This window comes from Ambystoma mexicanum, chromosome 9 (assembly GCF_040938575.1).
Source record: "Ambystoma mexicanum isolate Mex_15411 chromosome 9, UKY_AmexF1_1, whole genome shotgun sequence".
In the NCBI taxonomy this organism is placed as follows: domain Eukaryota; kingdom Metazoa; phylum Chordata; class Amphibia; order Caudata; family Ambystomatidae; genus Ambystoma; species Ambystoma mexicanum.
The window spans coordinates 980098136-980121393 of record NC_090931.1 but is presented as its reverse complement, the minus strand read 5'-3'; the positions used below and the strand labels follow the sequence as shown (position 1 = coordinate 980121393).

General features: G+C 46.4%; 1 protein-coding gene across 4 annotated transcripts in view; it reads right to left on the bottom strand.

The window, feature by feature from the left end:
* METAP1D (methionyl aminopeptidase type 1D, mitochondrial) overlaps positions 1–23258 on the bottom strand; it is a 1748106-nt gene that overhangs the window by 1528338 nt on the left and 196510 nt on the right. For all 4 annotated transcript variants that reach the window (XM_069616211.1, XM_069616212.1, XM_069616213.1 and 1 more), the window contains exon 2: positions 23063–23165. In XM_069616211.1, the coding sequence (XP_069472312.1) occupies positions 23063–23165 (103 nt within the window). The remainder of the gene's footprint in view (positions 1–23062; positions 23166–23258) is intronic.

Sequence of the window (23258 nt, the reverse complement as noted above, 5' to 3'; positions counted from 1 at the left end):
GGCCTCTTCCTCTAGTAATTGAGGAGTAAAAATGAAAAGGCTGACCCCTCTAGTTGCGGGTGAAGACCCTTGAGATTGTTGAGACTGGCGGATCACTGCTTCCAACGATTTAGCTGCCACCTTAGACACCTGTCATGTTTCTAGGCTCTCAATCGGCCTTGGAACCGAAAAGCTGGGAGCCATCAAATGGCATGTCCAAGAGTCTTGACTGGACATTATTATTTATTTATTTGGATTTATAAAGAGCCCAACTGCCCGGAGGTATCGTGGCGCTGTTACAGTATTGTCACTTGTGTACATTGACTTTAGATACATTTATATTGTATATGCACAGTTGTAGGACAGATACAAATACAGGTAGCAGAGGTTCGTATTAGAGACAGTGTTGTGGGGTTGTTCAGCGGTTACAGATTGAAGAACCTTAAACAATAACAGGTACAATCTTAATTGAAAAGCTTGGTTTTTAGTGCCTTTCTGAAAGCTATGAGGGAGTCCTCATTTCTTAAGCTAGGTGGGAGAGCGTTACAAGCTTTTGGGGCTAGCACTTCAAAGTTGGTGCCACCTGCTTTGGCTCTGTTGTAGGCTGGGACTGTGAGTAGGTGTGAGTATTTGTCTCATTTGGGTCGGTAAACGGGCACTTGGGGCCTCATCATGCATCTGGCGGTAACCCTTAAATGCGGCGGTAGCGCTATTAGCGCCGTATTTAAGGGTCTGCCAGATCATGGGCTTGGCAGATTTGCCTCCAAATCCGCAGCGATTTTGCCAATTTTCGGCACTATTACCGCTGGCGCTACTACCGCCGGCAGTAATAGCGCGAAAATTCCCCATTGGGACCAATGGGAATGGGGAATTCCAGAAAGGGCCCAATGGGGAATGGGAACCAACCGTTCCGCCAAACCCGTGATCCAGCGCTAATAGAGCCGGTGGGTTTGGCGGTAGGGCTAATTGCCCCAGCGGCCCAACTCGTGATGAGGCCCTCAGTGTATTCTTTCAGCTAGGTAGGCTCGGGCGGTCTGAGAGAGGCATCTATATGTGACCGTGAGGGCCTTAAATACTATGCGCTCTTTGATCGGGAGCCAAAGAGCGTCTTTTCTTGCCTGAGATGTGTGCTCCCTCTTGGGGATACTTAAGGCAGCTATAAGGGCGTTGTTCTGCACAGTTTGTAGTTTCTTGATGTTATTTGCAGATGCACCCAGGAGTAAGATGTTACAATAGACCAGTTTTGTGCCAACTGTAGCCCTAGCAATGTTGAGGCGGTTTTTGGGAGATAGGTGGGGTTTCACCGCGTTTATGATTTTTGTTGTGAGAGCAGCAGAGGATGTAATGGCGCTAACTTGTCTTTCCATTGATAATGTGGCATCAAGATATACTCCAAGGGTTTTTACTCCTGAGGATGTTGTGATGACAGTGTTCTCAATAATAAAGGAGTTGTATTTGATGTCAAGCTTTTTTCTTATTTTTTTTTTTGGGACTCTCCAGGGCCTACCAGTAAGATTTCAGTTTTTTCCCCATTTAGACATAGTCAGTTGGCCGCCATCCAGGCCTGGAGGCGGGCATATGTCTTCTGAAGAGTGTTGAGGTCTTGGTCATAGTCTCCTGTTAGTGGGAGAAGAATCTGTGTGTCGTCGGGATAGTTGGTAAAGGCTATTCCAAACTTTTCCAGGTCGCTGAAAAAGGGGCAGAGTGAAGAGATTATAAAGCGTGGGGGAGGTGCACAATCCTTGTGGGACTCCACACTCTATAGGGGAGGGAGTGGCAGGTGCCTGATCTGAAAAGACCCTCATGGCTCAGCCTTCCAAAAAAAGGAGGTGATCCAGGTGGTTGCTGCCTGGGAGAAGTTTGCTGTGTTGGTGAGGTGTTTACATAAGATCTTATGGTCTACCAAGTCGAAGGCAGCCGAGAGATCTAGGAGCAGGAGGAGTGAGGATTTGCCTTTGTCCCTGGTTTCAAGAAGCCGTTTTTTTAGATCCAGCGGGGCTGATTCTGTGCCGTGCCGAGGGCGGAAGCCCGATTGTCTTTTCCCAAGGATGTTATTTGCTTCGAGGTAGGACTGTATCTGCAGATAGGCAGCCTTGTCCAGAATTTTCAGCAAGAATGGTACAGTCGTGATTGGACAGTAGTTGTTGGGTGCGTCTGGGTGAAGGGTTTTTTTTAATTCTTTTTAGCAGTGGCCGGACCCAAGCTTCCTTGAGGGCGGATGGGACATTGCTTGCTGCAAATGAGGCATTGATAAATGTGGTGACGAATGGGGCGAGAGCTGTCACACATTCTTTCACTATTCCGGCTGGACAGACGTCACCTTTACAAAGTGATGGTTTAATGTGCTTCATGATGAGTAAGACTTTGGGTGTGGTTACTTCCTTGAAGGTAAATGGTAAGGGAATGTTTGTGCCCAGCAGACCTTCTGAGGCATGCAGTGTAGTCGAGAGCTTAGGTGTGGACGGGGTGGCATTTGGCAGGTTGTCTAGTTGTATTTTGATTTTTTTCTGGAGTGTTTCGATTTTATCTAACATGACATGTTGGATATTATTACACTATGTTTTGCTTTTCTCCTTAGGTTGTGTGGATGTGGGGGGGGGGGGGTAGTTAATTCATTGTAAATGGCGAATAGTTCTTTGGATTGGGAGTTGGCATTCTCAATTCTGGTTTTGTAGGTGGCTGCTTTTGCTGTGGAGATGGCGTTTTTGTATTGTTTAGCCATTGCCATGTAGGCATCTCTCGTGGGGTTGGATGGGTTGGTTTGCCATATGGTTAGGGCTGCCCTTTTAGCAGTTCTGATGTCTGAGGTTTCTTGGGTGAACCATGAGTTGTCATGAAGTGTATGCTTGGCCTGCTCGTTTTCCAGGGGGGCTACAGCGTCAACTATCTCTTTGAGTGTAGTATTGTATAGCTCCACTAATTCTGTGGGGTTGTTTGAGGTGGGGTGTGCTAGTGCTGAGATTCCAATGAGAGGGAAGATTCTGTCCGTTGTGAGTAGTTTTTTTGACCTTGCCATGGTGGCTGGCACAGGTGGGCTGGGGTTTCCTATTAGTTTAGGTAGTAATGTAAAATGTAGGAGGTGGTGGTCATTCCAGGGGCGTGGAGTGTTTGAACTGATATCTGCACCACAATTGTGATCTGCTATCCAATCTAGCATGCAACCTTTACTGTGGGTCGGGTTATCAACTAGTTGGGTAAAGCCTAGGACTGAGGGATTTAGCAAGGGCTTTCCCTTCCTTGTTTTTGGGGTCATTGAAACTGAGATTAAGGTCTCCCGTAGGAGGATGGCTCTTGTGTTGATTTTTAAGTTGTCGATTAGGATGTGTGTGATGTTGGACTGGAAGTCGAGGGGTGGGCCAGGAGGACGGTATAAAATGTGTATAGTTATGGTGTCATTTGGTGAGAGGATGTTAGGTGCAAAACCCAATTTCCTTAACCAAGCAAATCTTCTGGCGACAGTACTCGCTGCCATAGCCCTGCTTGCCGAGTCTGAAGATTCTAGACCAGACTGGAGAAATTGGCATATGGCATCCTTCCTGTCTTCCACCAGGCAAATAAACCCCTCCCTCTCCTCCACCTCAGAGATATGGTCTAATGCCAAAGCTATCACATACCACAAGGTGCGCGTATTCTTCGTCAGGGCACAAGTCGCATTGATGCCCATAAAAGAAAGCCATGCTGCCTGCGGAAAAAAACCTCTTTCCTAAGGCATCAAACCTTTTATCATCTCTATCTGGGAGACAGTAGGATAGATCGCAGCCTCAGAAGTTGATGTCGCTGCTTGGACCACCACGCTCTCGGGAGTGGGGTGTTTAGATAGGAAATCTGGGTCTATTGTGGCAGGCCTGTATTATTGTTGACCACTGGTGTGGTATCTGGTTTCAACTAGTCTTCCAATAGTTCTGAATGCAGTGTGGAAGAGTAACACAAGCTTCCTTGTGGGAGCAGGGGGTCCACTATCTAGGATGTCTGTATGATCATCCTTTTCCAGGATTGCGACAGGTTTTCCCCATCCTAGATATTCTGTGACCTTTGCCATCACTGCTCTATATGAGTAGTCTGTATGACCCTAAGAGTCAGAGTGGAAAAATCTGTCTCAGGCAAAGGTGTCTAAGCCACTAGCATCCTTCAGAGTGTTCACAAGATTTTGCAACCTGGCCATCTCTGAGATTAACTCATCAGGCACATTGGGAGTGCCACACCCAAAGCCAAAAGGTACATCCTCCTCTTCTTCCTCCCCAAAAACACCACCCCATGGTCATAAAGAAATCAGCCTTAGGTAAAAACTGCTTGGATGAGTCGATAGGATACCTCGAAATCTTTGAGGGCGTTGATGGCGTGGAAGGCATCAAAAGCGCTGAGGGCGTCCACAACTTTAACTGCTTTGACAACAACACTGGCTTCAATGGGCCAGGTACCCGCTTCTTTACAGGAGTCAAGGAGGAAGACTTAGGCTTTGATTTGTGGAGAGAAGAAGATTCCTTCGACAGATGTCGGGGGAGACTTACTGCCCGGGCTCTTAAGCGTGCGAGTAGTGGTCTCAGAAGATACCCTGCTGGTCTTACCAGACGAGGCGGGTTCTGAAGCCTTCTTGGGCTCTTTTGAAGGGGTGATTGGAGCCCCCCCTTTAGAAAAACCTCCAGTACTTGGAGATGACATTTCTCCCAGTAAGCAGAAGATGCAACTTGCTAAGAAACTTTACCTGTCTGTCAGGAGAGAAGCCCGAATAAGACAACCACTACCAATGGCTTTGTTTCTTCGTCTTTTTGTGTGATGAGGACTAATGACGAGATCTGGATCTTGAGTGCTTTGAATGTTTGAAGCACTTTTTCAAAGGGGAAAACGTCCCAGGACTAATTTTATTACCTATTTTTTGAAGAGGTAGCAGAAGGGAATTTATAAAGGGGCCTACCTGGCACAAGTTTCCCCTTCCTCTCACTCAAGCTCTTCACTGTCATTGACTGACAGGAACCGCAGTTCGGCCACTCTGTGGTCCACACCCAGACACCATAGCCAGATCCGATGTGGGTCTGTAATTGACATTTTAGTGCCACAATCGCAGCACCATTTGATACCGGTCTTCAGTTTAGACATTTTCCACGAGCTTTGAAAATTCAAACTACGCAATGACAAATCGCTGACTATGAACCTCCCGAAGAGTGCTGGGCATGCGGAAAAATGGAAGTGAGGCAACATGTGCTGCGTGAGCTGCATATACCAGCTTCGACATAACAGCTGAGGAGGCCGTCGAGGGTCACGACTGGACAACGTACAGCACCTAATACTATGAAAAATATTTCCGAAGCTGCAAGCAGACTTACGTATATCAAATATGAGGAATATGTGGGAGGACACAATCCATTTGAAGGCATCGGAGTCTGCTCCACCTTTTCTGGACCAGACTGAACCACCAAGTCCCATTTTTATTAAGTAGAAATTGGATCCTGAAGCAACAGACAACTTTGTGCAGGATTAAACTCCAGGATAAACTATGCATTTGAGCTATTGATAATTGTACCCAAGGTTATGTTCTGGAGGCAGATCTGGCTTATTGACACATTTCTGGGAAACCACAAGCATTATTTGTCATTTGTTTATAGTTTTTATTAATATACTTATAGTGAATGGCTGTGTACATACAACATAAATACATATAAATGACATCCTTTTGACAAATACTATAAACCCATTAAGGCATGGCATTATCACCTCATTAAACAATTCGTAAATAAAATAAAACCATAAAATAGATGAAGTTACAATCATCTCCTTTCATAAAATTATCCCATAAATTGGAGATATTGCTTATGTCTATCGAATTGTCATAGGATTTTAAAAACTTTAAACGCAAGTCTAAAAGGCCGTCACAAGCTACAATCAAATGTTCTAGGTTCTCGCTAACCTCACAACATCAAAGTGGACACATTCTCATAGTTCTGCTCAGTCCCATCCGTGCCCCCTTTATTTCCAGAACTTCTCAGTTATTAAATTTCATCAGAAGATAAAATCTGAATGTTTTAGGGCTAGGGAAGGCCATAATGTATGTGGGGCTGGATTCGCGTGCCATCCTATATTGACACTAAGGACCACTGTATGATTTTGTGGCCAACTCAATAATGTTGCGTTCATAGCTAAATTAAGTATTACCAACCTCTTGTTAAGCCAACCCTTAAGATGACGAAGAACATTGTGCTCTGAAGACTGAACAAAACCAACGGCCCATTTATCATACAAACTTTTGATCTTTCCCAACGTACCCATAAATGAGCAATCTTCTGTCCTGACAAAAGCCTGCACATGTGTGACTACAATCGTTGCATTGTTCAATCTCATTAGATTGTCAAAACACAGAACAGTTCTACTAATATATTCTGAATCAATACATTTCATGTAAAATTCCAGGTAAAGATATATGACTGGTATATTTTTTAGGTAGCCGCATGAGCTTACGCAGTATCAAAGCTTCAAGCTTCCGTAAACACGCGAAGTATCCATGTCCCCAAATTTTAAACACAACAGATAGTCAGCGTAGGCCAACCACCCTACAAAGGAGGTTCCCACCTTAACAGGGCAGGCTGCTTGAATCAAAAAAGCCTGTTGCATGTCCACAAAATATAAGTTAAACAGGGTTGCTACCACTATGCAACCCTGCTTAACTCCGCAGCTTGTTGGTATCACAGCCGACAGTTTCCCTTTAGTGTCTAATCTAATACATACAGAAGTATCTGTATACAAGAGCTTTAAAAATTTTTAAGAGACCCAGGGGAACATTCCATGTTCTGCCATAAGCGATTCCTAAGGACCGAGTCGAATGCGGCTGAGAAATCTATAAACGCACAATATACATTCATCTCTCTACGTTTCCATGCATAACCTATGGCAGAAGTCAATACATCAAGATTATGCGTAGTGCTAGAACGCTGCCTAAACCCGATTTGATTAGCTGGCAAAATCCCATTGATTATTATCCAGTCATTCAATTCAGCTAACGGAACTCGTGCAAAAATCTTTGAAGGTATGTCAAGCATAGCCAACATTCTAAAATTACTAGGATGATCTCATGCTCCCTTTTTATAGACTGTGTGAATGTGAGTCTCCCTCCATGTCCTAGGTATGATCCCGCTAACATCGATTTCAATAAAGAAGATGAGGAGGGCAGTTGCCCAAAATTCTGGGGCTAGCTTTAGTAAGTTATTGCACACTCTGTCTGACCCCACAGCACGGTAGATATTTAGATGTTCCATAATATCTATGATATCCAGAACAGATTCTGTACAGGTCCAGCTGTTCATAGGTAATGGAAATACCTCGCTATCACATTCTATGCGACCCAAGGTAGATGTAATATAAACAGACCATGCTTTTTCAGAGATACAGTTTATAGACAGATCTTTTTTTTGTATTGCGGATCACTTCCCATATTCCATTTGAATTCTGTGAATGAGTGAGATGGGCGATTTGTTGCCATTGCTTAATTTCACTGCTAAACTGATGCTGATGGAGCCAACGTCTATAACTATTCTTAATAATTTTTACATTGGCTGAGACGAGCTCAGGGGCAAGTCCCACTTGAATTTAAGATGTAGCCACCGCAATCTTGCGCATGATCTTTTTTGCACGACCAATTGCTTCATCTTTAGTACGTCTATTGTGCATAGCTATAGTAGATTGTTCAAGGGTAGATTTGTAAGCCTGATGCTCTTGTACATGGGTACTGATAATGGCCACCATCTCACAAAACTATGTGGTTAAAGGATGACCAGTGTTATAAATAAGCAAGCCTTCAGATATGAACTTGGGTATTATTTTTTTTACCACCATATTTGCCATATCAATATTTTTCTTGTGCCTCTGGGTGCGATTATGACCCTCATTTATATATAATTGACCATTCTGGTCATAACTGGGGGAACTTTTACTATCATTTGGTAGGTCTAAGAGAGTACATAGAGGAAAATTGTCACGCTCGTCTCTGCTTACAATGCCCGTGTCTACTATATATAAGAGGCCTTCGGCATTCGCAAATACATAATCGACAGTGGAGGCAAAGCGCTCAAACTCTTGTGAACGCCATTTTAGAGTCACTTGCAGTTAAAAATATGTGATATCCACATTTTGGTCCATAGTTTACCTTGTTCATTAGTTTCACAAGTTTCTTTACAGGCAACGACCTCTGCATGTTGAAATGCTGATCATCAAGCAATACTACACTAAGGTTTTGCATTAAAATGGCCAGCAATCCATACTGGGTATTGTTGTCCATACAAGTGAAGGATGTTTCCTACAACTCACATTTTTATTTGTAATGGACATATTAGGAGGTTCATATATGTTAAGGAGTAAGATCACTGTCTTTTGAAAAGAGAGTATGGACTCCCCAAGCATGGTTGCCACCCAAGAGGATCTCACCGAGGAGAATAACCCTCCCTTACGTCTACCTTTTAGGCCCTTCATTGCAACCTGCTGTATAGTGCTTTGTCCATCAAATTGGACTGTGCTAGAGCACCACGTTTCCTGAAGAAACACAAATAATAGCTTGTCCAGCACAGAAACCAATCCCTCATCATCAAATAAATGGGTTTAACCCATGGTATTCCATGAATATAATAAATCTGCATCATCGATGCCCAGCCCTGAAATGTGGCTTAAAAGCCAATGGGAGCCACTGCCAAAACCAAGTATGAATTATCTCTTGAGTGTCAGCCCCCTGATCGCTCCTCACATTTACTGATGGACACACATTCCCAGTCACCGTATTCACTTTAACACCAGCGCTCTGTGCACTTGAGATAACAGTTCTCATCCAGACGTGACAGTAGCCTCTTGTTTAGCTCTTGTATTAGGAATCTGTTGACCTGTATGGTGTGACTGGAGAAAGCAATTTTGTGGTTGGTATCGACACAACTTTACATGTGTAGCCTAATCTTAATAGTTCAACTTCATACTTCATTAAATAATTTAGTGTAGTTTCAGAGAAGAACCAAACATTTGTAATGTACTCCGCAGACAGTTCAACTTGGTCAACAATCTTTATATCACGTGAAGTGACAGTTCTAAGAGGGACTATTGAATGCAGGATGCACAATACAGCAGTTCTGTTTAACGGTGGTTCGTTGACCTCCTGACAAACTTGATGCATCTGTAAAGCTTTTGCCTGCAAGCCATTAACTAGAAATTCAGTATTGTTTTCTACTGCTATTATTGCAGTGGGAGTCGTACTTATGTGCCACAGATAAGTACTTTGTATTTTAAGAGGAACCACAAGCCCATCAAGCTGACCAGTACTCAGACTTGGTACATGAGACAGTACCTAGGCACTATCAGCAGTTGGCAGAGATGCAGTAGCCTGGTGAATCACCATGTCTGCTATGATGGAACCATTGGGCCTGGTAGTAATTAACCCAGAATTTAATGAAGACCGGGCTGTGTAAGGGGCATCTTCAATGATCACTGGCAAATTAACCGCCTAACATGCTACTCATTACAGCCTCTCATACATCCAGAGCAGTGTCGCATACACAAGAATGCTAACAAACCATGGATAGATGAAGCGATTAGTATAAGGTACGTTATGTCAAATGCGAACACTCACCTAGGGCTACAAGCTCCTGTTAGACAAGCATCAGGACGTCAGGACATCCGGGTCGAAACGAAGGAAGGAGGAAATGACTTTGTCACGTTCCATTGACACAGACAACTCAATATAACTTCCTTTTCGCACTTCAACACTACTACACTATAAGCTTTACAGTAACCATCACAAGCAGGATTTCCTAAGAACACAGACAGAGATTTCCCCCACACCCCTATCACCTAACCGCCAAACAGCCAAACAGCGACTTATCCAGCGACTTTGCAAAAAGCGCGCTTGCACCAAAGCGCTCGGTCGCTCAATATGTAAGCTTCCCGGGTTAAGGGGCGGGGCTTCCAATTCACATTTCAGGGAGGTGAGAGGCTTCACATTTCAGGCAGATGCCGGATAGTCAATAATGTCCCTGGTGCAATCTCCAGAGTTCTGACAGCCAAACAGCGACTTATCCAGCGACTTTGTCATTTGTAACTTTCCATGTCATTTCCAGTGCTGGTTAACCCAAGCAAAGTGCAGAAAAGCAATCAGCATGGGGTTCTGCATCCATGAGTTTGGTGGGGTGGAGAACGTCATGAGTAACTAGAAAGTGTCAGATATGTGATCCAGCTTGAGCTTTCCTCTGAGAATCAGGACCTAATGGACCACAAAGAATTATAAGTCAGTTTGGTGTAATGGTGCATGCATCAATATCCTCAAATATGGGTGCCCACTGGGGGAGGCGGACACACCACAGTCTATAGACTATTGAGAGGCATTAAGCAGGTGTAGTCCCCAGAAGCATCATGCCCACCTTTGGCATGCGAATAATAAGCTGAAGCTGCTGGCATGGTGGGTGGATAACCATGTTTTACATAGGAAGTTGAGGTCAGCAGCGAAATGGATGATCCTCTTATGTAGGTTTCTAAGGAAGGCAATGTTAGTTGTCAGGGTTTTAGACATGAATAACAGATTGCTCAGGCACAAGGGGTTGACCTTTTATATATCTAGTAGGTTGGAAGTCTGATAAAAGCAATAGTATATCTTGCATTCTCACACCAGCCTTGTCTGTCTGTAATGAGGCGCCTGTGACGGATCTGGGAAATTCGTCCTTTCTTCACAGGGAGGAGCCACCCCCTTTGAGGCTAAGGAGGTGAGCATGCTAAGCAAAACACTCCAAGGGTTCTGGAAAAGCAGGACCTCAATAGGAGTGACTGCCCTCTAGGAGACCATTCCTATCTGGAAATCCCTATAACAAATAACCTGTCTGTCTATATGGGAATAGAAATAACTGATGCGGTTTCAGTTGATCCACACTCAAAACACTATACATTCCTTCTCTAATGTTCGCTCAAGGTAGTGCTGGCATCTTCACGAACTCAGCAGATGATAGAAAGCAGCACGTCCCTTTGAAATACAGCGGCAAGAATAAAGAGCAGAGGAACACTGAATGAAGAGAGAAGATTAATACGCAGAGGCTCGCCTCTGACTTGAGTGTCCTCGAGGGGTGGAGACATGCTACACCGCAAAGCTAACAGTGCTGTGGAGGAACCGAAGGACGAAAGAGCGACACCGGGTGTGTCATGATGCCTACCCCTGGGCATCCAGACCAAGTCCAGCAACCCCGGAAGCAGGCATCATGTTACCCAGAGAAAGCCCAACAACCCTTGTTAGGGGCTATATGGGTACAGTCCTGGCGTCTATGGCGCCAGGCTCATATGGGGGAACAGTCCTGGCGCCATAGACGCCAGGCTCATATGTTAAAACGTACCTGATGCAGACCATGCTGCAAGAGATCCAAGCCCATGTGAGGCTTGGAAGGGACTACTTTACCTAGGGACTATTTTGTTACTCGGATGTGGTTGTGGAGGAATACTTACCTGGGACTACTTTGCAGGCTATTTAAATCACACCCGAAGGGCAGCACACGCTTCGCTTTATTCTACATCCTGCAGCGTAACGCTCACCGTGCCTGCAGTCAGCATCCAGCCTCGTGCCACGCCAGCCTCGAGCCCAGAGCGCCTAGAAAGAAGGGAAAAGAAGAAGAAAGGTTAGAACAAGAACATTTTTGGGTTTCTTACCTGATTCCGGATTCATCGCACCTTTGAACGAGAAAAAGACTTTATTTTAAACACGTCGCATCGTCAGCAGCAGCGCCGCGCTATACTCACCGTTCCTCGCAGCATCTCTACGATCCGGCGCTGTCTCCATCTTTATGTTGCCGCATTCCAGCACCTAAGGGGGACAAGAAAAAAACAAGGTGAGCCGAGGGGAAAGAAATAAGGACAATCTCTTGCCACCATATACTTACCTGATTTTACCACCGGAGGTATTATTCACCAGCATGCCAAATCTTCTTACGCCACACCTGTAAGAAAAGAGAAAGCAGCGAGTTAAATTTTGGCATCATTTAACGGACAGTGTGGGACAGCACAGACTCTTACATGAACGCTTTCAGTTGCCACAGAACTATCTTCTTTTGGGTCTAAGCTGCAAGATAAACAAAGGAATGGGACAAGAGTGATTATTCAGACATTTTTGAACTCTTAAGAACTATATGCTTACGGTCCTTCGCCAGGAGTTTTGGAGCCAAGATTTGTCTAGAACTCTTCCAATATCCTCAAGCCAGTGAAGTAACTGGCCATCAACGCGCCCCTGCGTTCCTCGCAGGATGGAGAGCTCATCATTCAAAACTATAAGGTGAGCTTTGTGAACGGGAATATCAGAGGTGAGAAATGGGGACGCAGTGAGGGGCTATTACTCAAATCCAGGGCTGGACTGCCCCACCGGGACACCGGGACATCCCCCGGAAGGCCTCGGGTCAAAGGGCCTCTTTTCACAGAACTCGGAAGGATACATATAAAGAATGAATAACAACAATCCGACTAGGTCGTTCGCTTGGAACTGGCTGCGGGTGCTGCGCATGTCTTTTCTTCAGCCCCCTCCAGGCTGACGAGCCAGACTGCATCTGCGCATGAGGCCAGGAACTGCATGTGCCCTGCCTTGCAGCCTTTCTGCACAGTGCACACATGCGCAGCAGCCAGGCAAATGACAGGGCAAGGCTGCGAGTGACCTGGCTGGCTGGCTGCTCTGCTCCGACCAGCGAGCTAGGCAGGCCACGCTGGGGAGGAATGCTGAACTGCGTCTGCGAGGGAGGTATGCTGGTGGCTACGAACATGGCGTGTGCGCAGGGAAGTCAGGGGCTGCTCTGAGCAGGGCTTTGCAAGCACGGGGCACTGAATTCACCCCTATCTCATCTCTCCTCTCTCCCTGGTGCTAATAACATCGCCCTCTCACCGCCTCCCTGGTAAGCACCACCCCGAAAATATTCATTGGGGAGAACTTGCCGTTGTCTTTGGTGTGCGGGAGTTGCTGGGCCAGAATTGGCGGCACATTGCAGGGTGCTGAGTCTATTGTTGGGAGCATCTAGAACACCCGAGTATCCGGGGTGAAGTTCCTTCCTTGCTTCCTTCCTTCCTTCCCTTCTCCCTTCCTTGATTCCTTCCTTGCTTCCTCCCTTCCTTGCTTCCTCCCTTCCTTGCTTCCCCCTTCCTTGCTTCTTTGTTTCCTTCCTTCCTTCCTTCCTTCCTTCCTTCCTTCCTTCCTTCCTTCCTTCCTTCCTTCCTTCCTTCCTTCCTTCCTTCCTTCCTTCCTTCCCTGCTTCCTTGCGTCCTCCTTTCCTTGCTTCCTTGCTCCCTTCTTCCTTCCCTGCTTCCTTGTGTCCTCCTTTCCTTGCTTCCCCCTTGCTTCCTTCTTTCCTTACTTCCTTCCTGCTTTCTTCCTTGCTTCCTTGCTTCCTTCCCCGCTTCCTTGCTTTCTTGCTTCCTTCCCTGCTTCCATGCATCTTCCTTTTCTTGCTTGCTTGCTTCCTTCCTTCCTTCCTTCAATCCCTTCCTTCCTTCCTTCTTCCTCCCTCCCTTCCCTTCTTTCTTTCCTTCTCTCATTCCTGAAGTGTATTTCTCCCCTCCTTTTATTCCTTCTATAGTCCTTTGTTTGCTTGTTTTTTTCTTTCTTAGTTAATTTATTTTTATTTCTCACACACTTCCTCTTTCTGCCTTTACTTCTTCTCCTTCTCCCTTCCTTTCTTTCTTGTTTCTCTCTTTTGTCTCTTTTTTTCTTCCTTCCCTTCTTTCTAAATATTGGTCGGAATCCATGTGTTACTGTGTTTCTTGCACGGCATGACCTTTACATTTTACACATGTGTTTCAAATAAAAATTAATGTCATTTTTATTTAAAGTAGTATTAATCTTTGCAGGCAGTGTGTACTCCTCTGGGTGCCATTATATATCTGGGAGACTTTCATTTCAGCTTGACAATTAATTGGGGTCCAGGAATGGGGTGGAGGGCCCCTCACAATAAACCTGAGCAAACCCACCAGCAAATCTAAGTGTTGGGGGGCTTGGAGGAAGTGGGCCTTGTCTTGGCCGGGAACTCAAGCGCAATAGATTCTGGAATCCTGGAGTTTTGACATAGTGACCTAATGACATTGCTATGCAGAGCGCATCGTGTGGAAGTGTGGCCTAATGTTCACATGTACACCATGTACTTCATTGCAAGTATCTGTGGCCCACGTGGCCGGAGCAAGGTGTGACTCTGTGCCACTGGCGGATGCAGGCGCGTCAGTGAAACTGGCGTATGTCTGCACATCCACAGATTGCGCTGCTTGCAGAATACGGAGCAAGTTCAGTGTACGCCGGTGCCACAGACGTGAGCAACCTTAGCACAGACAGGTGGAAAATGCGGGTAAGTGGTTGCCCATATACCACATATGCATTGCAAGTGCAACATGCGTTTAACATATGCACATACTGAGTGCGCATAAAATACACACAACTGTAAATACTCATGCTAGGTTGGAAACAAGAACAACGCGCATTGGCAGAGCCAACAGTTTGGGCTTTTTTAGGCTGAATCTGTTCCTTGTGCCCAGGGCTGGACTGGCCTATACGTAACTCTGGAGATTTTTTGGTAGCCCTCTGCACCCTGTGCCTCTTCTGTGTGGTATTTCCAAATGTTCCCATAGGAAAAGGGTTGGGCTTGCTGAAAATGTGTAATATGGGGCCACTTTGAAAATAATTTCCAGGGCCACTTTTGATTACCAGTCCACCCCTGCTCAAATCCACGGGTGGCTAATTCCCTTTCTCCGCCTTTAGGAGACTACTTCTACGGGTCAAGCAGACTAAGCTAGGTGGGCCAGTCCAGTCAGTCATATCTGCACTACGCATCACGTTGGTGGAGACCGTGGCTGTCCAGTTCCGCCCGACACCCCTATGGGAATCAGGTGAGCATAACAGGGTGGCAGGTATTGGAAAGGGTGCTACTGCTGATACAGAGACCGCTATGATGGCCTGGGACTTGCAAACAGATGCTAAGACCAGCAGGCAGCAGAGGAACAAATGTTCCACTCTCAGGGCAAGGACCGCTGAGTGTGCCGCGACAGGCAGGATACAGAAAGCAAATCCCTAAGAGGTGGCGACGCCGAAGAAAAGGGCGAATGGCTACGTACACGCTGGAATTCCACTTCACTGGAGCACACCCGATAACAATAAGGGTGGCACAGGGTGGAGGGAGGCTGAGCGGAGTAAAGCGAAAAGAGAGAAAATGACAAGGAGGGTTATGGAAGCCCTAGCATTTCTGAATGGCATAGATTGGCAGTGGCAAAAGATACCACCACAAAAGTTAAACAAGCCAAAGAGGTCTGCAGAGCCCTAGAAAATTAAGTGACATTTTTCAACCTATCAGAAGAAGAGCACTTGGAGGGTTCAATCAGTCTGTACAAGACATAAAGCAACTGAGTTGGTGGAGAAGGACTAAGGGAATATTCTCTCCACTAAAAGAACTTAAGACATTTAATTTGTATAAAGATTTACAACTTTTCTTGAGGAGCCTAAATAGAGGGCTTAAAAAATGTTTTTGGGGAACTGCGAAGAATCTTGTTTTGAACTGTGATCAATACCCCGAGAGAGATCCAAGTAACATTGGCCGGACGAAGCTTGACCTAAGAGGCTATAGTTCTGGTATATTTTTATGTTTTTCTTGAGTCATGAGTTTATTAAAGACACTCAGTCTCATATTATCCCACTCCCTATGCAAGTATGTTGTTGAAATTTAACAACTAGGTTAGACTATTGTTTTCCTGTAATATAGTGTAATGAAGTTCAAATAAACAGTATTTTATGATCTATTGATAGTCCGATAAAATTCTAATTATGTAAGTACACTACGGCCACATTTAATGGTAGTGTTTTTTTCAGTTTATGTACTGAGCAACTGTGCAGTTAGTCTGAAGTAAGAGTTGTTTTATTTGTCTCTCTACCCTATTGATGTATGCATTTTGGTTTTCTGGGTACAGAGACCACCAAGTGAGAAGGAAATGTTTTAAGAGCAGAGATGCAGCTTGTCATTTGGAAGTTCAGACTTTCACATTAGGTTGATTTTGTAATTTAAAAAAAAAAGGTTTTAGAACTGCAAAGGGAGGGCCTACCCATGGAAGGGCAATATTCGTGGACTAAGTCATGTAGCTCTGTGTAGTTTTGAAGTTTGATTTCTCCTTTCTCAAGAGTTCTTGGGAAGACAATGCATTACTTACCGTAAAAGCATTTCTGATGGTTGTATCTGCTTAGATTCACATGCTGTGCATAGGTCAGACATCCAGTGGTCACTGCGGAGTATTGCATTTTGTTTTTCGTAGTCGAAAAGGGGACGTCGACAAGGCGTGTCTGTAACACTATCCCTATAGTGACGTGCGTTGTACCCACAATCCCTCACGCGTCAAGGTCCCTCTGTTCGTATTTTTTCTGCCCTGAGGGAGCCTTCTATACGTGAGTGAGTACAGAAAAGAGAGAGAGATGTAGAAAGGTGTCTATGTTCCTTCCATCCGAGCGGGGAGGAAGTGTGGGCGCATGTGAATCTAAGCAGATACAGCCATCAGAAATGCTTTTACGGTAAGTAATGCATTGTCTTCCGATGTTTGTTAATCTGCTTAGAATCACATGCTGTGCATAGACTAGCGAGCAGTACCCAGAGTAAGCGGTGGGTTATGAGAAGGAACAGTAGAGAAAAGATGTCTTAATACTGCCTGTCCCACCTGGGAGTCAGATCTAGAGAGTGCATCTAGACAGTAGTGTTTTGTAAAGGTGTGCACAGAACTCCAGGTAGCCGCTTTGCAGATGGACTCAAGGGGAACATTTGCAATGAACGCTATGGAAGCCCCAGTGCCTCGAGTGGAATGTGCTCTTGGCTTGAAGGGTAGTTCTCTCTTAGCAAGAGTGTAACAGAGAGTGATGCATTGAACAATCCATCTAGATATAGTGGACTTTAAAACTGCATCTCCTTCTCTTCCTGCTGCCACCGAGACAAAGAACTGATAAGTCTTTCTCAGTGGTCTGGTTCATTCCATGTAGAACATGACAGCTCTGCGTACATCTAGTGTATGCAGACTTTTTTCTCCCAAGATGGAAGGGTTTTGAAAGAACGTTGGTAGTTCTATTGACTGGTTTACATGGAATTTCGAGATTAATTTTGGTGCAAACCTTGGGTGTGTGCGTAGAACCACCTTATCCTTGTGAACTGTTACGAAGGGGTCTAGAACAGAGAGAGCCTGTAGTTCACTTACTCTCCTAATGAAGGTGATAGCTATTAGGAAAGCAGTCTTAAGAGTGAGGTCTTTAAGAGTTGCCTTGTGCATGGGTTCAAAAGGAAGGCCCATGAGTCTAGAAATTACCACATTTAAGTCCCATCTGGGAGCTGGGCTAGCTATCGGAGGGTGTATTCTCTTTACCCCTTCCATGAAGGCCTTGATAACTGGTATCTTCCACCACGACACTTTAAGTTGGGAAGTGGTGTATGCAGAAAGTGCCGCTAGGTGGACTTTAATGGAATTGAACACTAGACCTGAATCCAGTAAATGGGTCAAGTACAGAACAATGTTAGTGGGAGAGCAGTCAACCGGGTTGATGCTCTTACCTCTACACCAGATGACAAATCTTTTCCACTTGCTAGAATAGCAGTGGTGAGTATTAGGTTTTCTGGCTTCCCTGAGGATGTCCATACATCTCTGCGGGAGTTGTAGATGTCCAAATTCTATGATCTCAGGAGCCAGGCTGCTAAGTTCATGGTCTGAGGGCATGGATGCAGTGTCCTGCCCTTGTCCTGTGACAGCATGTTGTACGGGCAGGGCAGTTTCACTGGGGGAGATAGGGACATCTCCATCAAGTGAGCGAACCATGGCTGCCGGGCCCACATTGGGGCCACTAGTATCATGGTAACCTGCTCCTGGTGCATCTTGTGCACCACTTTGTTGAGAAGGGGAGTCAGGGGAAAGGCGTAAACAAATTTCCCTGACCATTGAATCGACAGACCGTTCCCCTTGGACTGGTTCTGGGTGTACCTGGAGGCGTAACTTTGGCATTGTGAGTTCTCCAGGGTTACGAAAAGGTCTATTTCCGGGAATCCCCATTGCGTGAAGACGTCTAAGACGATGTCTTCGTGCAATTGCCATTCGTACTCTTCGGGCAGGGGGAAGTATCTGCTGAGTTTGTCTGCTAGCAGATTGAGTTCCCCTGGTACGTGTTGTGACAGTAGGAACATGTGTTTGAGAGCCCACTTCCATATATTCTGGGACAGCTTGGACAGTCCTGGAGAGTGGGTGCCCCCCTGCTTGTTGATGTAGTACATGGCTGTGGTGCTGTCTGTAAGGACCATCACTGTCTTCCCTTGTAGGTGTTCCTGGAAGGCTTTTAGTGCTTTGAACACCGCCAGTAGCTCCAGAAGGTTTATGTGCTTGGATGCTACGTTCGGAGTCCACACTCTGTGAGCAGTCTGATGGGATAGGTGAGCCCCCCATCCTGTGAGGGATGCGTCCGTGTTTAGAGTGGCCTCCACCGCGGGTGTGGCAAAGGGTTTCCCTATTATCAGGTTTTCCTTTGTCCACCACCGTAGCGAGAGAACCAAGGCTTGCGAGACCACCACTAGATCGTCCCATTGTCCGCTGGCCTGACACCACTGGCTGTTGAGCCACTCTTGCATTGGGCGCATGCGCAGGCGCGTGTGAGGTACCAAATAAATACACGACGCCATCATTCCTAGCAATCGCATCGCTTTGCGCACCGTCACCTCTCGACCTGCCACATATTGGGGGATCTGAAACAGCATGTTTTGGACCCTCTCGTTGGAGGGGAAGACGAGGCCGTCCTTTGTCCGAATTAGAGCCCCTAGGAATTGTTTGACTTGGCTGGGGTCTAAGCTGGACTTCTTCTCGTTGATGGAGAAGCCCAGTTGGAACAAAAGGTCTACAGTCTTTTGGGTGTTTGAGAAGCATGTCTCGTAAGAATCCCCTGTTATGAGCCAGTCGTCGAGGTAAGGGTATACTGTGATGGATAACCTGCGCAGGTGGGCCGCTGCCACTGCCAGTACTTTCGTGAATACCCTTGGTGCAGATGCTATGCCGAAGGGTAGCACTCTGAACTGGTAGTGTTTGCCCTCTATCATGAAACTGAGGTATTTTCTGTGTGCTGGCAACATTAAAATATGAAAGTATGCATCTTTCATGTCCAGTGTTGTCATGTAATCTCCCTGTGATAGCAGTGGGATTACTTCCTGTAAGGTCAACATACGAAACTTTTGGGGTTTGACAAACTTGTTCGCTGGGCGCAGATCTAATACAGGGCGCAAGGTTAGATTCTTTTTGGGTACAAGGAAGTACACTGAATAAATTACCTGAGATAGAGGCACAACCTCTATGGCTCCTTTTTCCAGCAGTTGGTCCACTTCTTGGAGAAGGATGGCAAGGTGTTCTGGTGTCATGCGGCGTCCCCTCGGGGGTCTGTATGTTGGGGAACTGTTGAACTCTATACAGTAGCCGCGGGCTACGGTGGAAAGTACCCAGCGGCCTGATGTTATTCCCTCCCATGCTGGAAGAAAGGATGTTAACCGGCCCCGACCGGCGTTGCATGGGAGGGGACGCGAATCTTCGCGTCACTTGGTGGTGTTGTTGGCTTGGGAGCCTCTGGGGGTGGAACCCCGGCCTCTTCCCTTGCCACGACGTTGACCCCTCTGATTGTACTGGCCGCTATTACTCTGGTAGTTGCTGGAAGAGTACTGTTGTTGTTGGTTTTGTTGCTGGCGTTGTCCACGAAAAAAGCACCTATTACCAAATCCCCGCCTGTTAGGGGGTTTTGAAATTTGGTCTAAGGTCTTTATTGTATCAAATTCTTTCTTCGCGTTCTCCAGCGCGTCATCCACTGCTCTCCCAAAGAGGTTGGACTCCTCTATGGGTTTATTAATAAGGGTCTCTTGTGTTTCCGCCTTAAATCCGGAATTGCGAATCCAGACGTGACGCTTCAGTAAAATTCCTTGTACCAAAGTGCGGCCAGCCGTCTCTGCTGCATCGAGGGTATTCTTGACGATGCTTTGATTGACCAGAGAGCCCTCGTTAACTGTAGCCAGTAAACGAGTCTTTAGGGGTTCGGGAGCTTCTTCGATGTCCTGTTTGATCTTAGCCCATTGGGCATCGGTGTAGCTTGCCAATAGGGTATTATTATTGGCGATTCTGGTAGAGAATGCTGCAGAGGTGGTGATTTTCTTGGCTAGGGCATACAGCTTCTTCCCCTCTTTATCTGGGGGTGCCTTGCTAGTAGATAGTGGGACTCCTGCTCTTTTCCTGGTGTTGGTCACAACCAGGGAGTCCGGGATTGAGTGACCCTTAATATATAATGGGTCTGATTGAGAGGGAGAAAACAGTTTCTCAATCCTCGGATTGACCCCTCTCACCAATGCAGGAGTGGAAAGAGAAGGTGTAATACGTCTCTTAACTGAGGCGAGGATGGGTATAACCTGGCTAGTGGGGGGGTTTTCTTTGATAATCCTCTCCACAAAATCGGTGTCTGGGGTGACCTCCCCAGTTTCGATCTCGAAACGTGCTGCTACCTTCTTCAGCAGTGCATTGAAGGTGGGTTGATCATCGACAGGCGAAGGGTTCCTGACTGGTGTAGTTTCAGTAGACCCAATGACTATACTGCTACTGCCTGTGTCAGTCGACCTAGCCGGTGACTGCCAGGGATTTGGGTCGCCTTCGCCTGTGTCTTCCTGGAATCCTTCCTCACATAGGTTAGTTTCCTCGTGAAAACCTTCCTCTTCTTGTTGGTCCTCAACATAGGTGAACTCATCTTCCTCTTGGAAGAAGGTGTCTTCCTCAGTGGGATTGTAAGAGTTTATGTCCTCCTGTATGGGGTTATAAAACCTCTGGTATTTAGCCCTTGGACTCTCCAGGGGTGCCTCCCTTGGTCTCTTGGGTGCCCTGTCTTCTGGGATGGACATGAACCTATCTAGTTTGTCCATACGGGTCTGGAACCTTTCAAAGGTCCACTGAGGTCGGCCAGGACGGTCTGGGAAAGAAAAGGGGGTTTCTTCCTCCTGGGATTGTCTGGTTCTGTCCCATAACGTCGAAGAAAGAGAGCCTTCGCCTTCTGAGTAGCCTTCTTGCTGGCTAGGGCCTTCTGTCGGCGTAGGGAACTGGCCTGATCTGTTTTCCGGTGCCTTCGGCGTATCTTTGGCCTTGTGCGCGGTTTTCGGCGTTTCACTCGCCGTACGTCTTTGGCCGTCCTTAGATGCTATGCGCGCGAGGCTTTCGGCAAGCATTCTCTCTTCCGAGGGATCGTTCGCCGTCGCGCTATGAAACGTCGAGCCTTTGCTCGTCGAGTCTTTGCTCGTCGAGTCTTTGCTCGTCGAGTCCTTGTTGGCAACGTGAGCGCTCTTGCGATGCGTGTCGCCAGAAATTTTGGTGTTAGCGCCCTTATTTTTTGAGTGCCCAGTCGCCTGTCGCGGGAGCGGTGGCGGGGAGGGCTGACGACCCTTACGGTCGCCGGAAGACGTCGGTGGGCCCGGCGTCCCCGTTGGCGCTATGGCTGCCGTCGTCTTCGACGAAAGTGTGCCTGGGGGTATGTGCTTTGATGTTTTTCTGTGTGTGTCCTTGTCGCCGGGGTGTTCTTCCCCATTAGATGGGCGTGAGCCGGGCTTGTCGGGGCCGGGGACGGACGACGAGGAGCGTGAACGCTCCTTTGAGAGGTCTACAGCCTCCGTTACGGGGGCCGTGTAGTCACTGTCCTCGTCACACTCGGCGGCGGCGGCAGCGGGCGAGGAGTCAGGCCTAGACATGGCGTAGGCCGCCCACCTTTTGACCCTGTGGTCTTTTAGAGTTTTGGGCTTTAGTAATTTACAGGCCGCACAGCCGTCCTCCTGGTGATCGAGGGGTAAGCAACGGTTGCACCGTTTGTGCTTATCCTTCCAGGTATATTTAGCCTTGCAAAGCGGGCAAAACCTAAAAGGCGTCCTCTCCATAGCTGAGGGTAATAAGTGTGACTACGACCTCGAAAGAGAGGGAGGAGAAAGAGAAAGGCATTCTTAAAGAAAAGAAAGAAAGACCACAAAACCCCACTCTCCCTACTGTGTATGGCCGGCGAGGCCAGGCCATGTGTTCGGCAGCGCCGAAGGATCCCCTCCGCTCGTCCTTCAGTCGAAGATTTTGCTCGGCGGAGAAACGGCTCTGCGTCGAGGGAGGGATCTACGTTATTGATATTAATAACAAACGACCAAAGGTCGAAGAAACTATTTGGCAATGTCTCTCGAGGAGCTCTGCATAAAGGCGACCAGTAGCTGGGCGGAAAAAAACAATCTGAGGGACCTCGACGCGTGAGGGATTGTGGGTACAACGCACGTCACTATAGGGATAGTGTTACAGACACGCCTTGTCGACGTCCCCTTTTCGACTACGAAAAACAAAATGCAATACTCCGCAGTGACCACTGGATGTCGGACCTATGCACAGCATGTGATTCTAAGCAGATTAACAAACATCAGAAATTAAGTTATTGAGTATACACCCTTTCTATATTATATTAACTCTTACTGCTGTGGCACATAAAGAACAAATTTAAACAAATTGACAAGCCTGTATCTTTACTAATATCATGGCTGAGTGTAGAAAGTTGCTAGCCCACCTCACCTATGCTGACTAAGTTTGTTTCTAACTAAAGTTTAAAGTTGGGATGAAGCCGCTTATATCCAGGATGGCAGTGGAGCTGGCCATATGCCATGTTTACATGAGGTCTAGGAAGGGAAATGTTCAGTCTTGTCCAAATCTTACATTTTTAGAGAGCGCTTCACTGCCGATAATAATTTTCTCAAAGAGAATGCGATCACTGTTCTACCTCCATTCTGGGTTTGAGCCTTATACTGCAAGTCTCCCTCGAAGTATGGACACTGTAAAGTTCAAAATACATTTTACTGCACATGAGGATGGGACAGTAGGTTTTTATATTGTTCTTTTTCCTCTGAGGTGTTCGCACATTTCTATTTGTGGTTCTATGAGTGTATAAAGATTATGAAAGCATATAAACAAACCAAAATTTGAAGCTGATGCTATAAATAGATGACCTGCAGTATTCATTGGTTTACACATGGGGAATTTATTACACCAGCAAACCAGAGAACTGCAGGGCAGTTTCTGGATATAGGATTACCTGATGAAGGTGCAGCTTCTTCCCTTGGTTCTTTATAGAGCTTCAATACAACTTCATGCAAGAGTCGTTGCACAGATGCTGGTTGCCTTCTTGAAAGATCAATCTAATTAATGAAACCAAAGAGAGGATAAATATGTAGGTCTGCAGAGAAGCACTTCTGAATCACACTTAAAAAGAAGGAAAATATTACAACAGT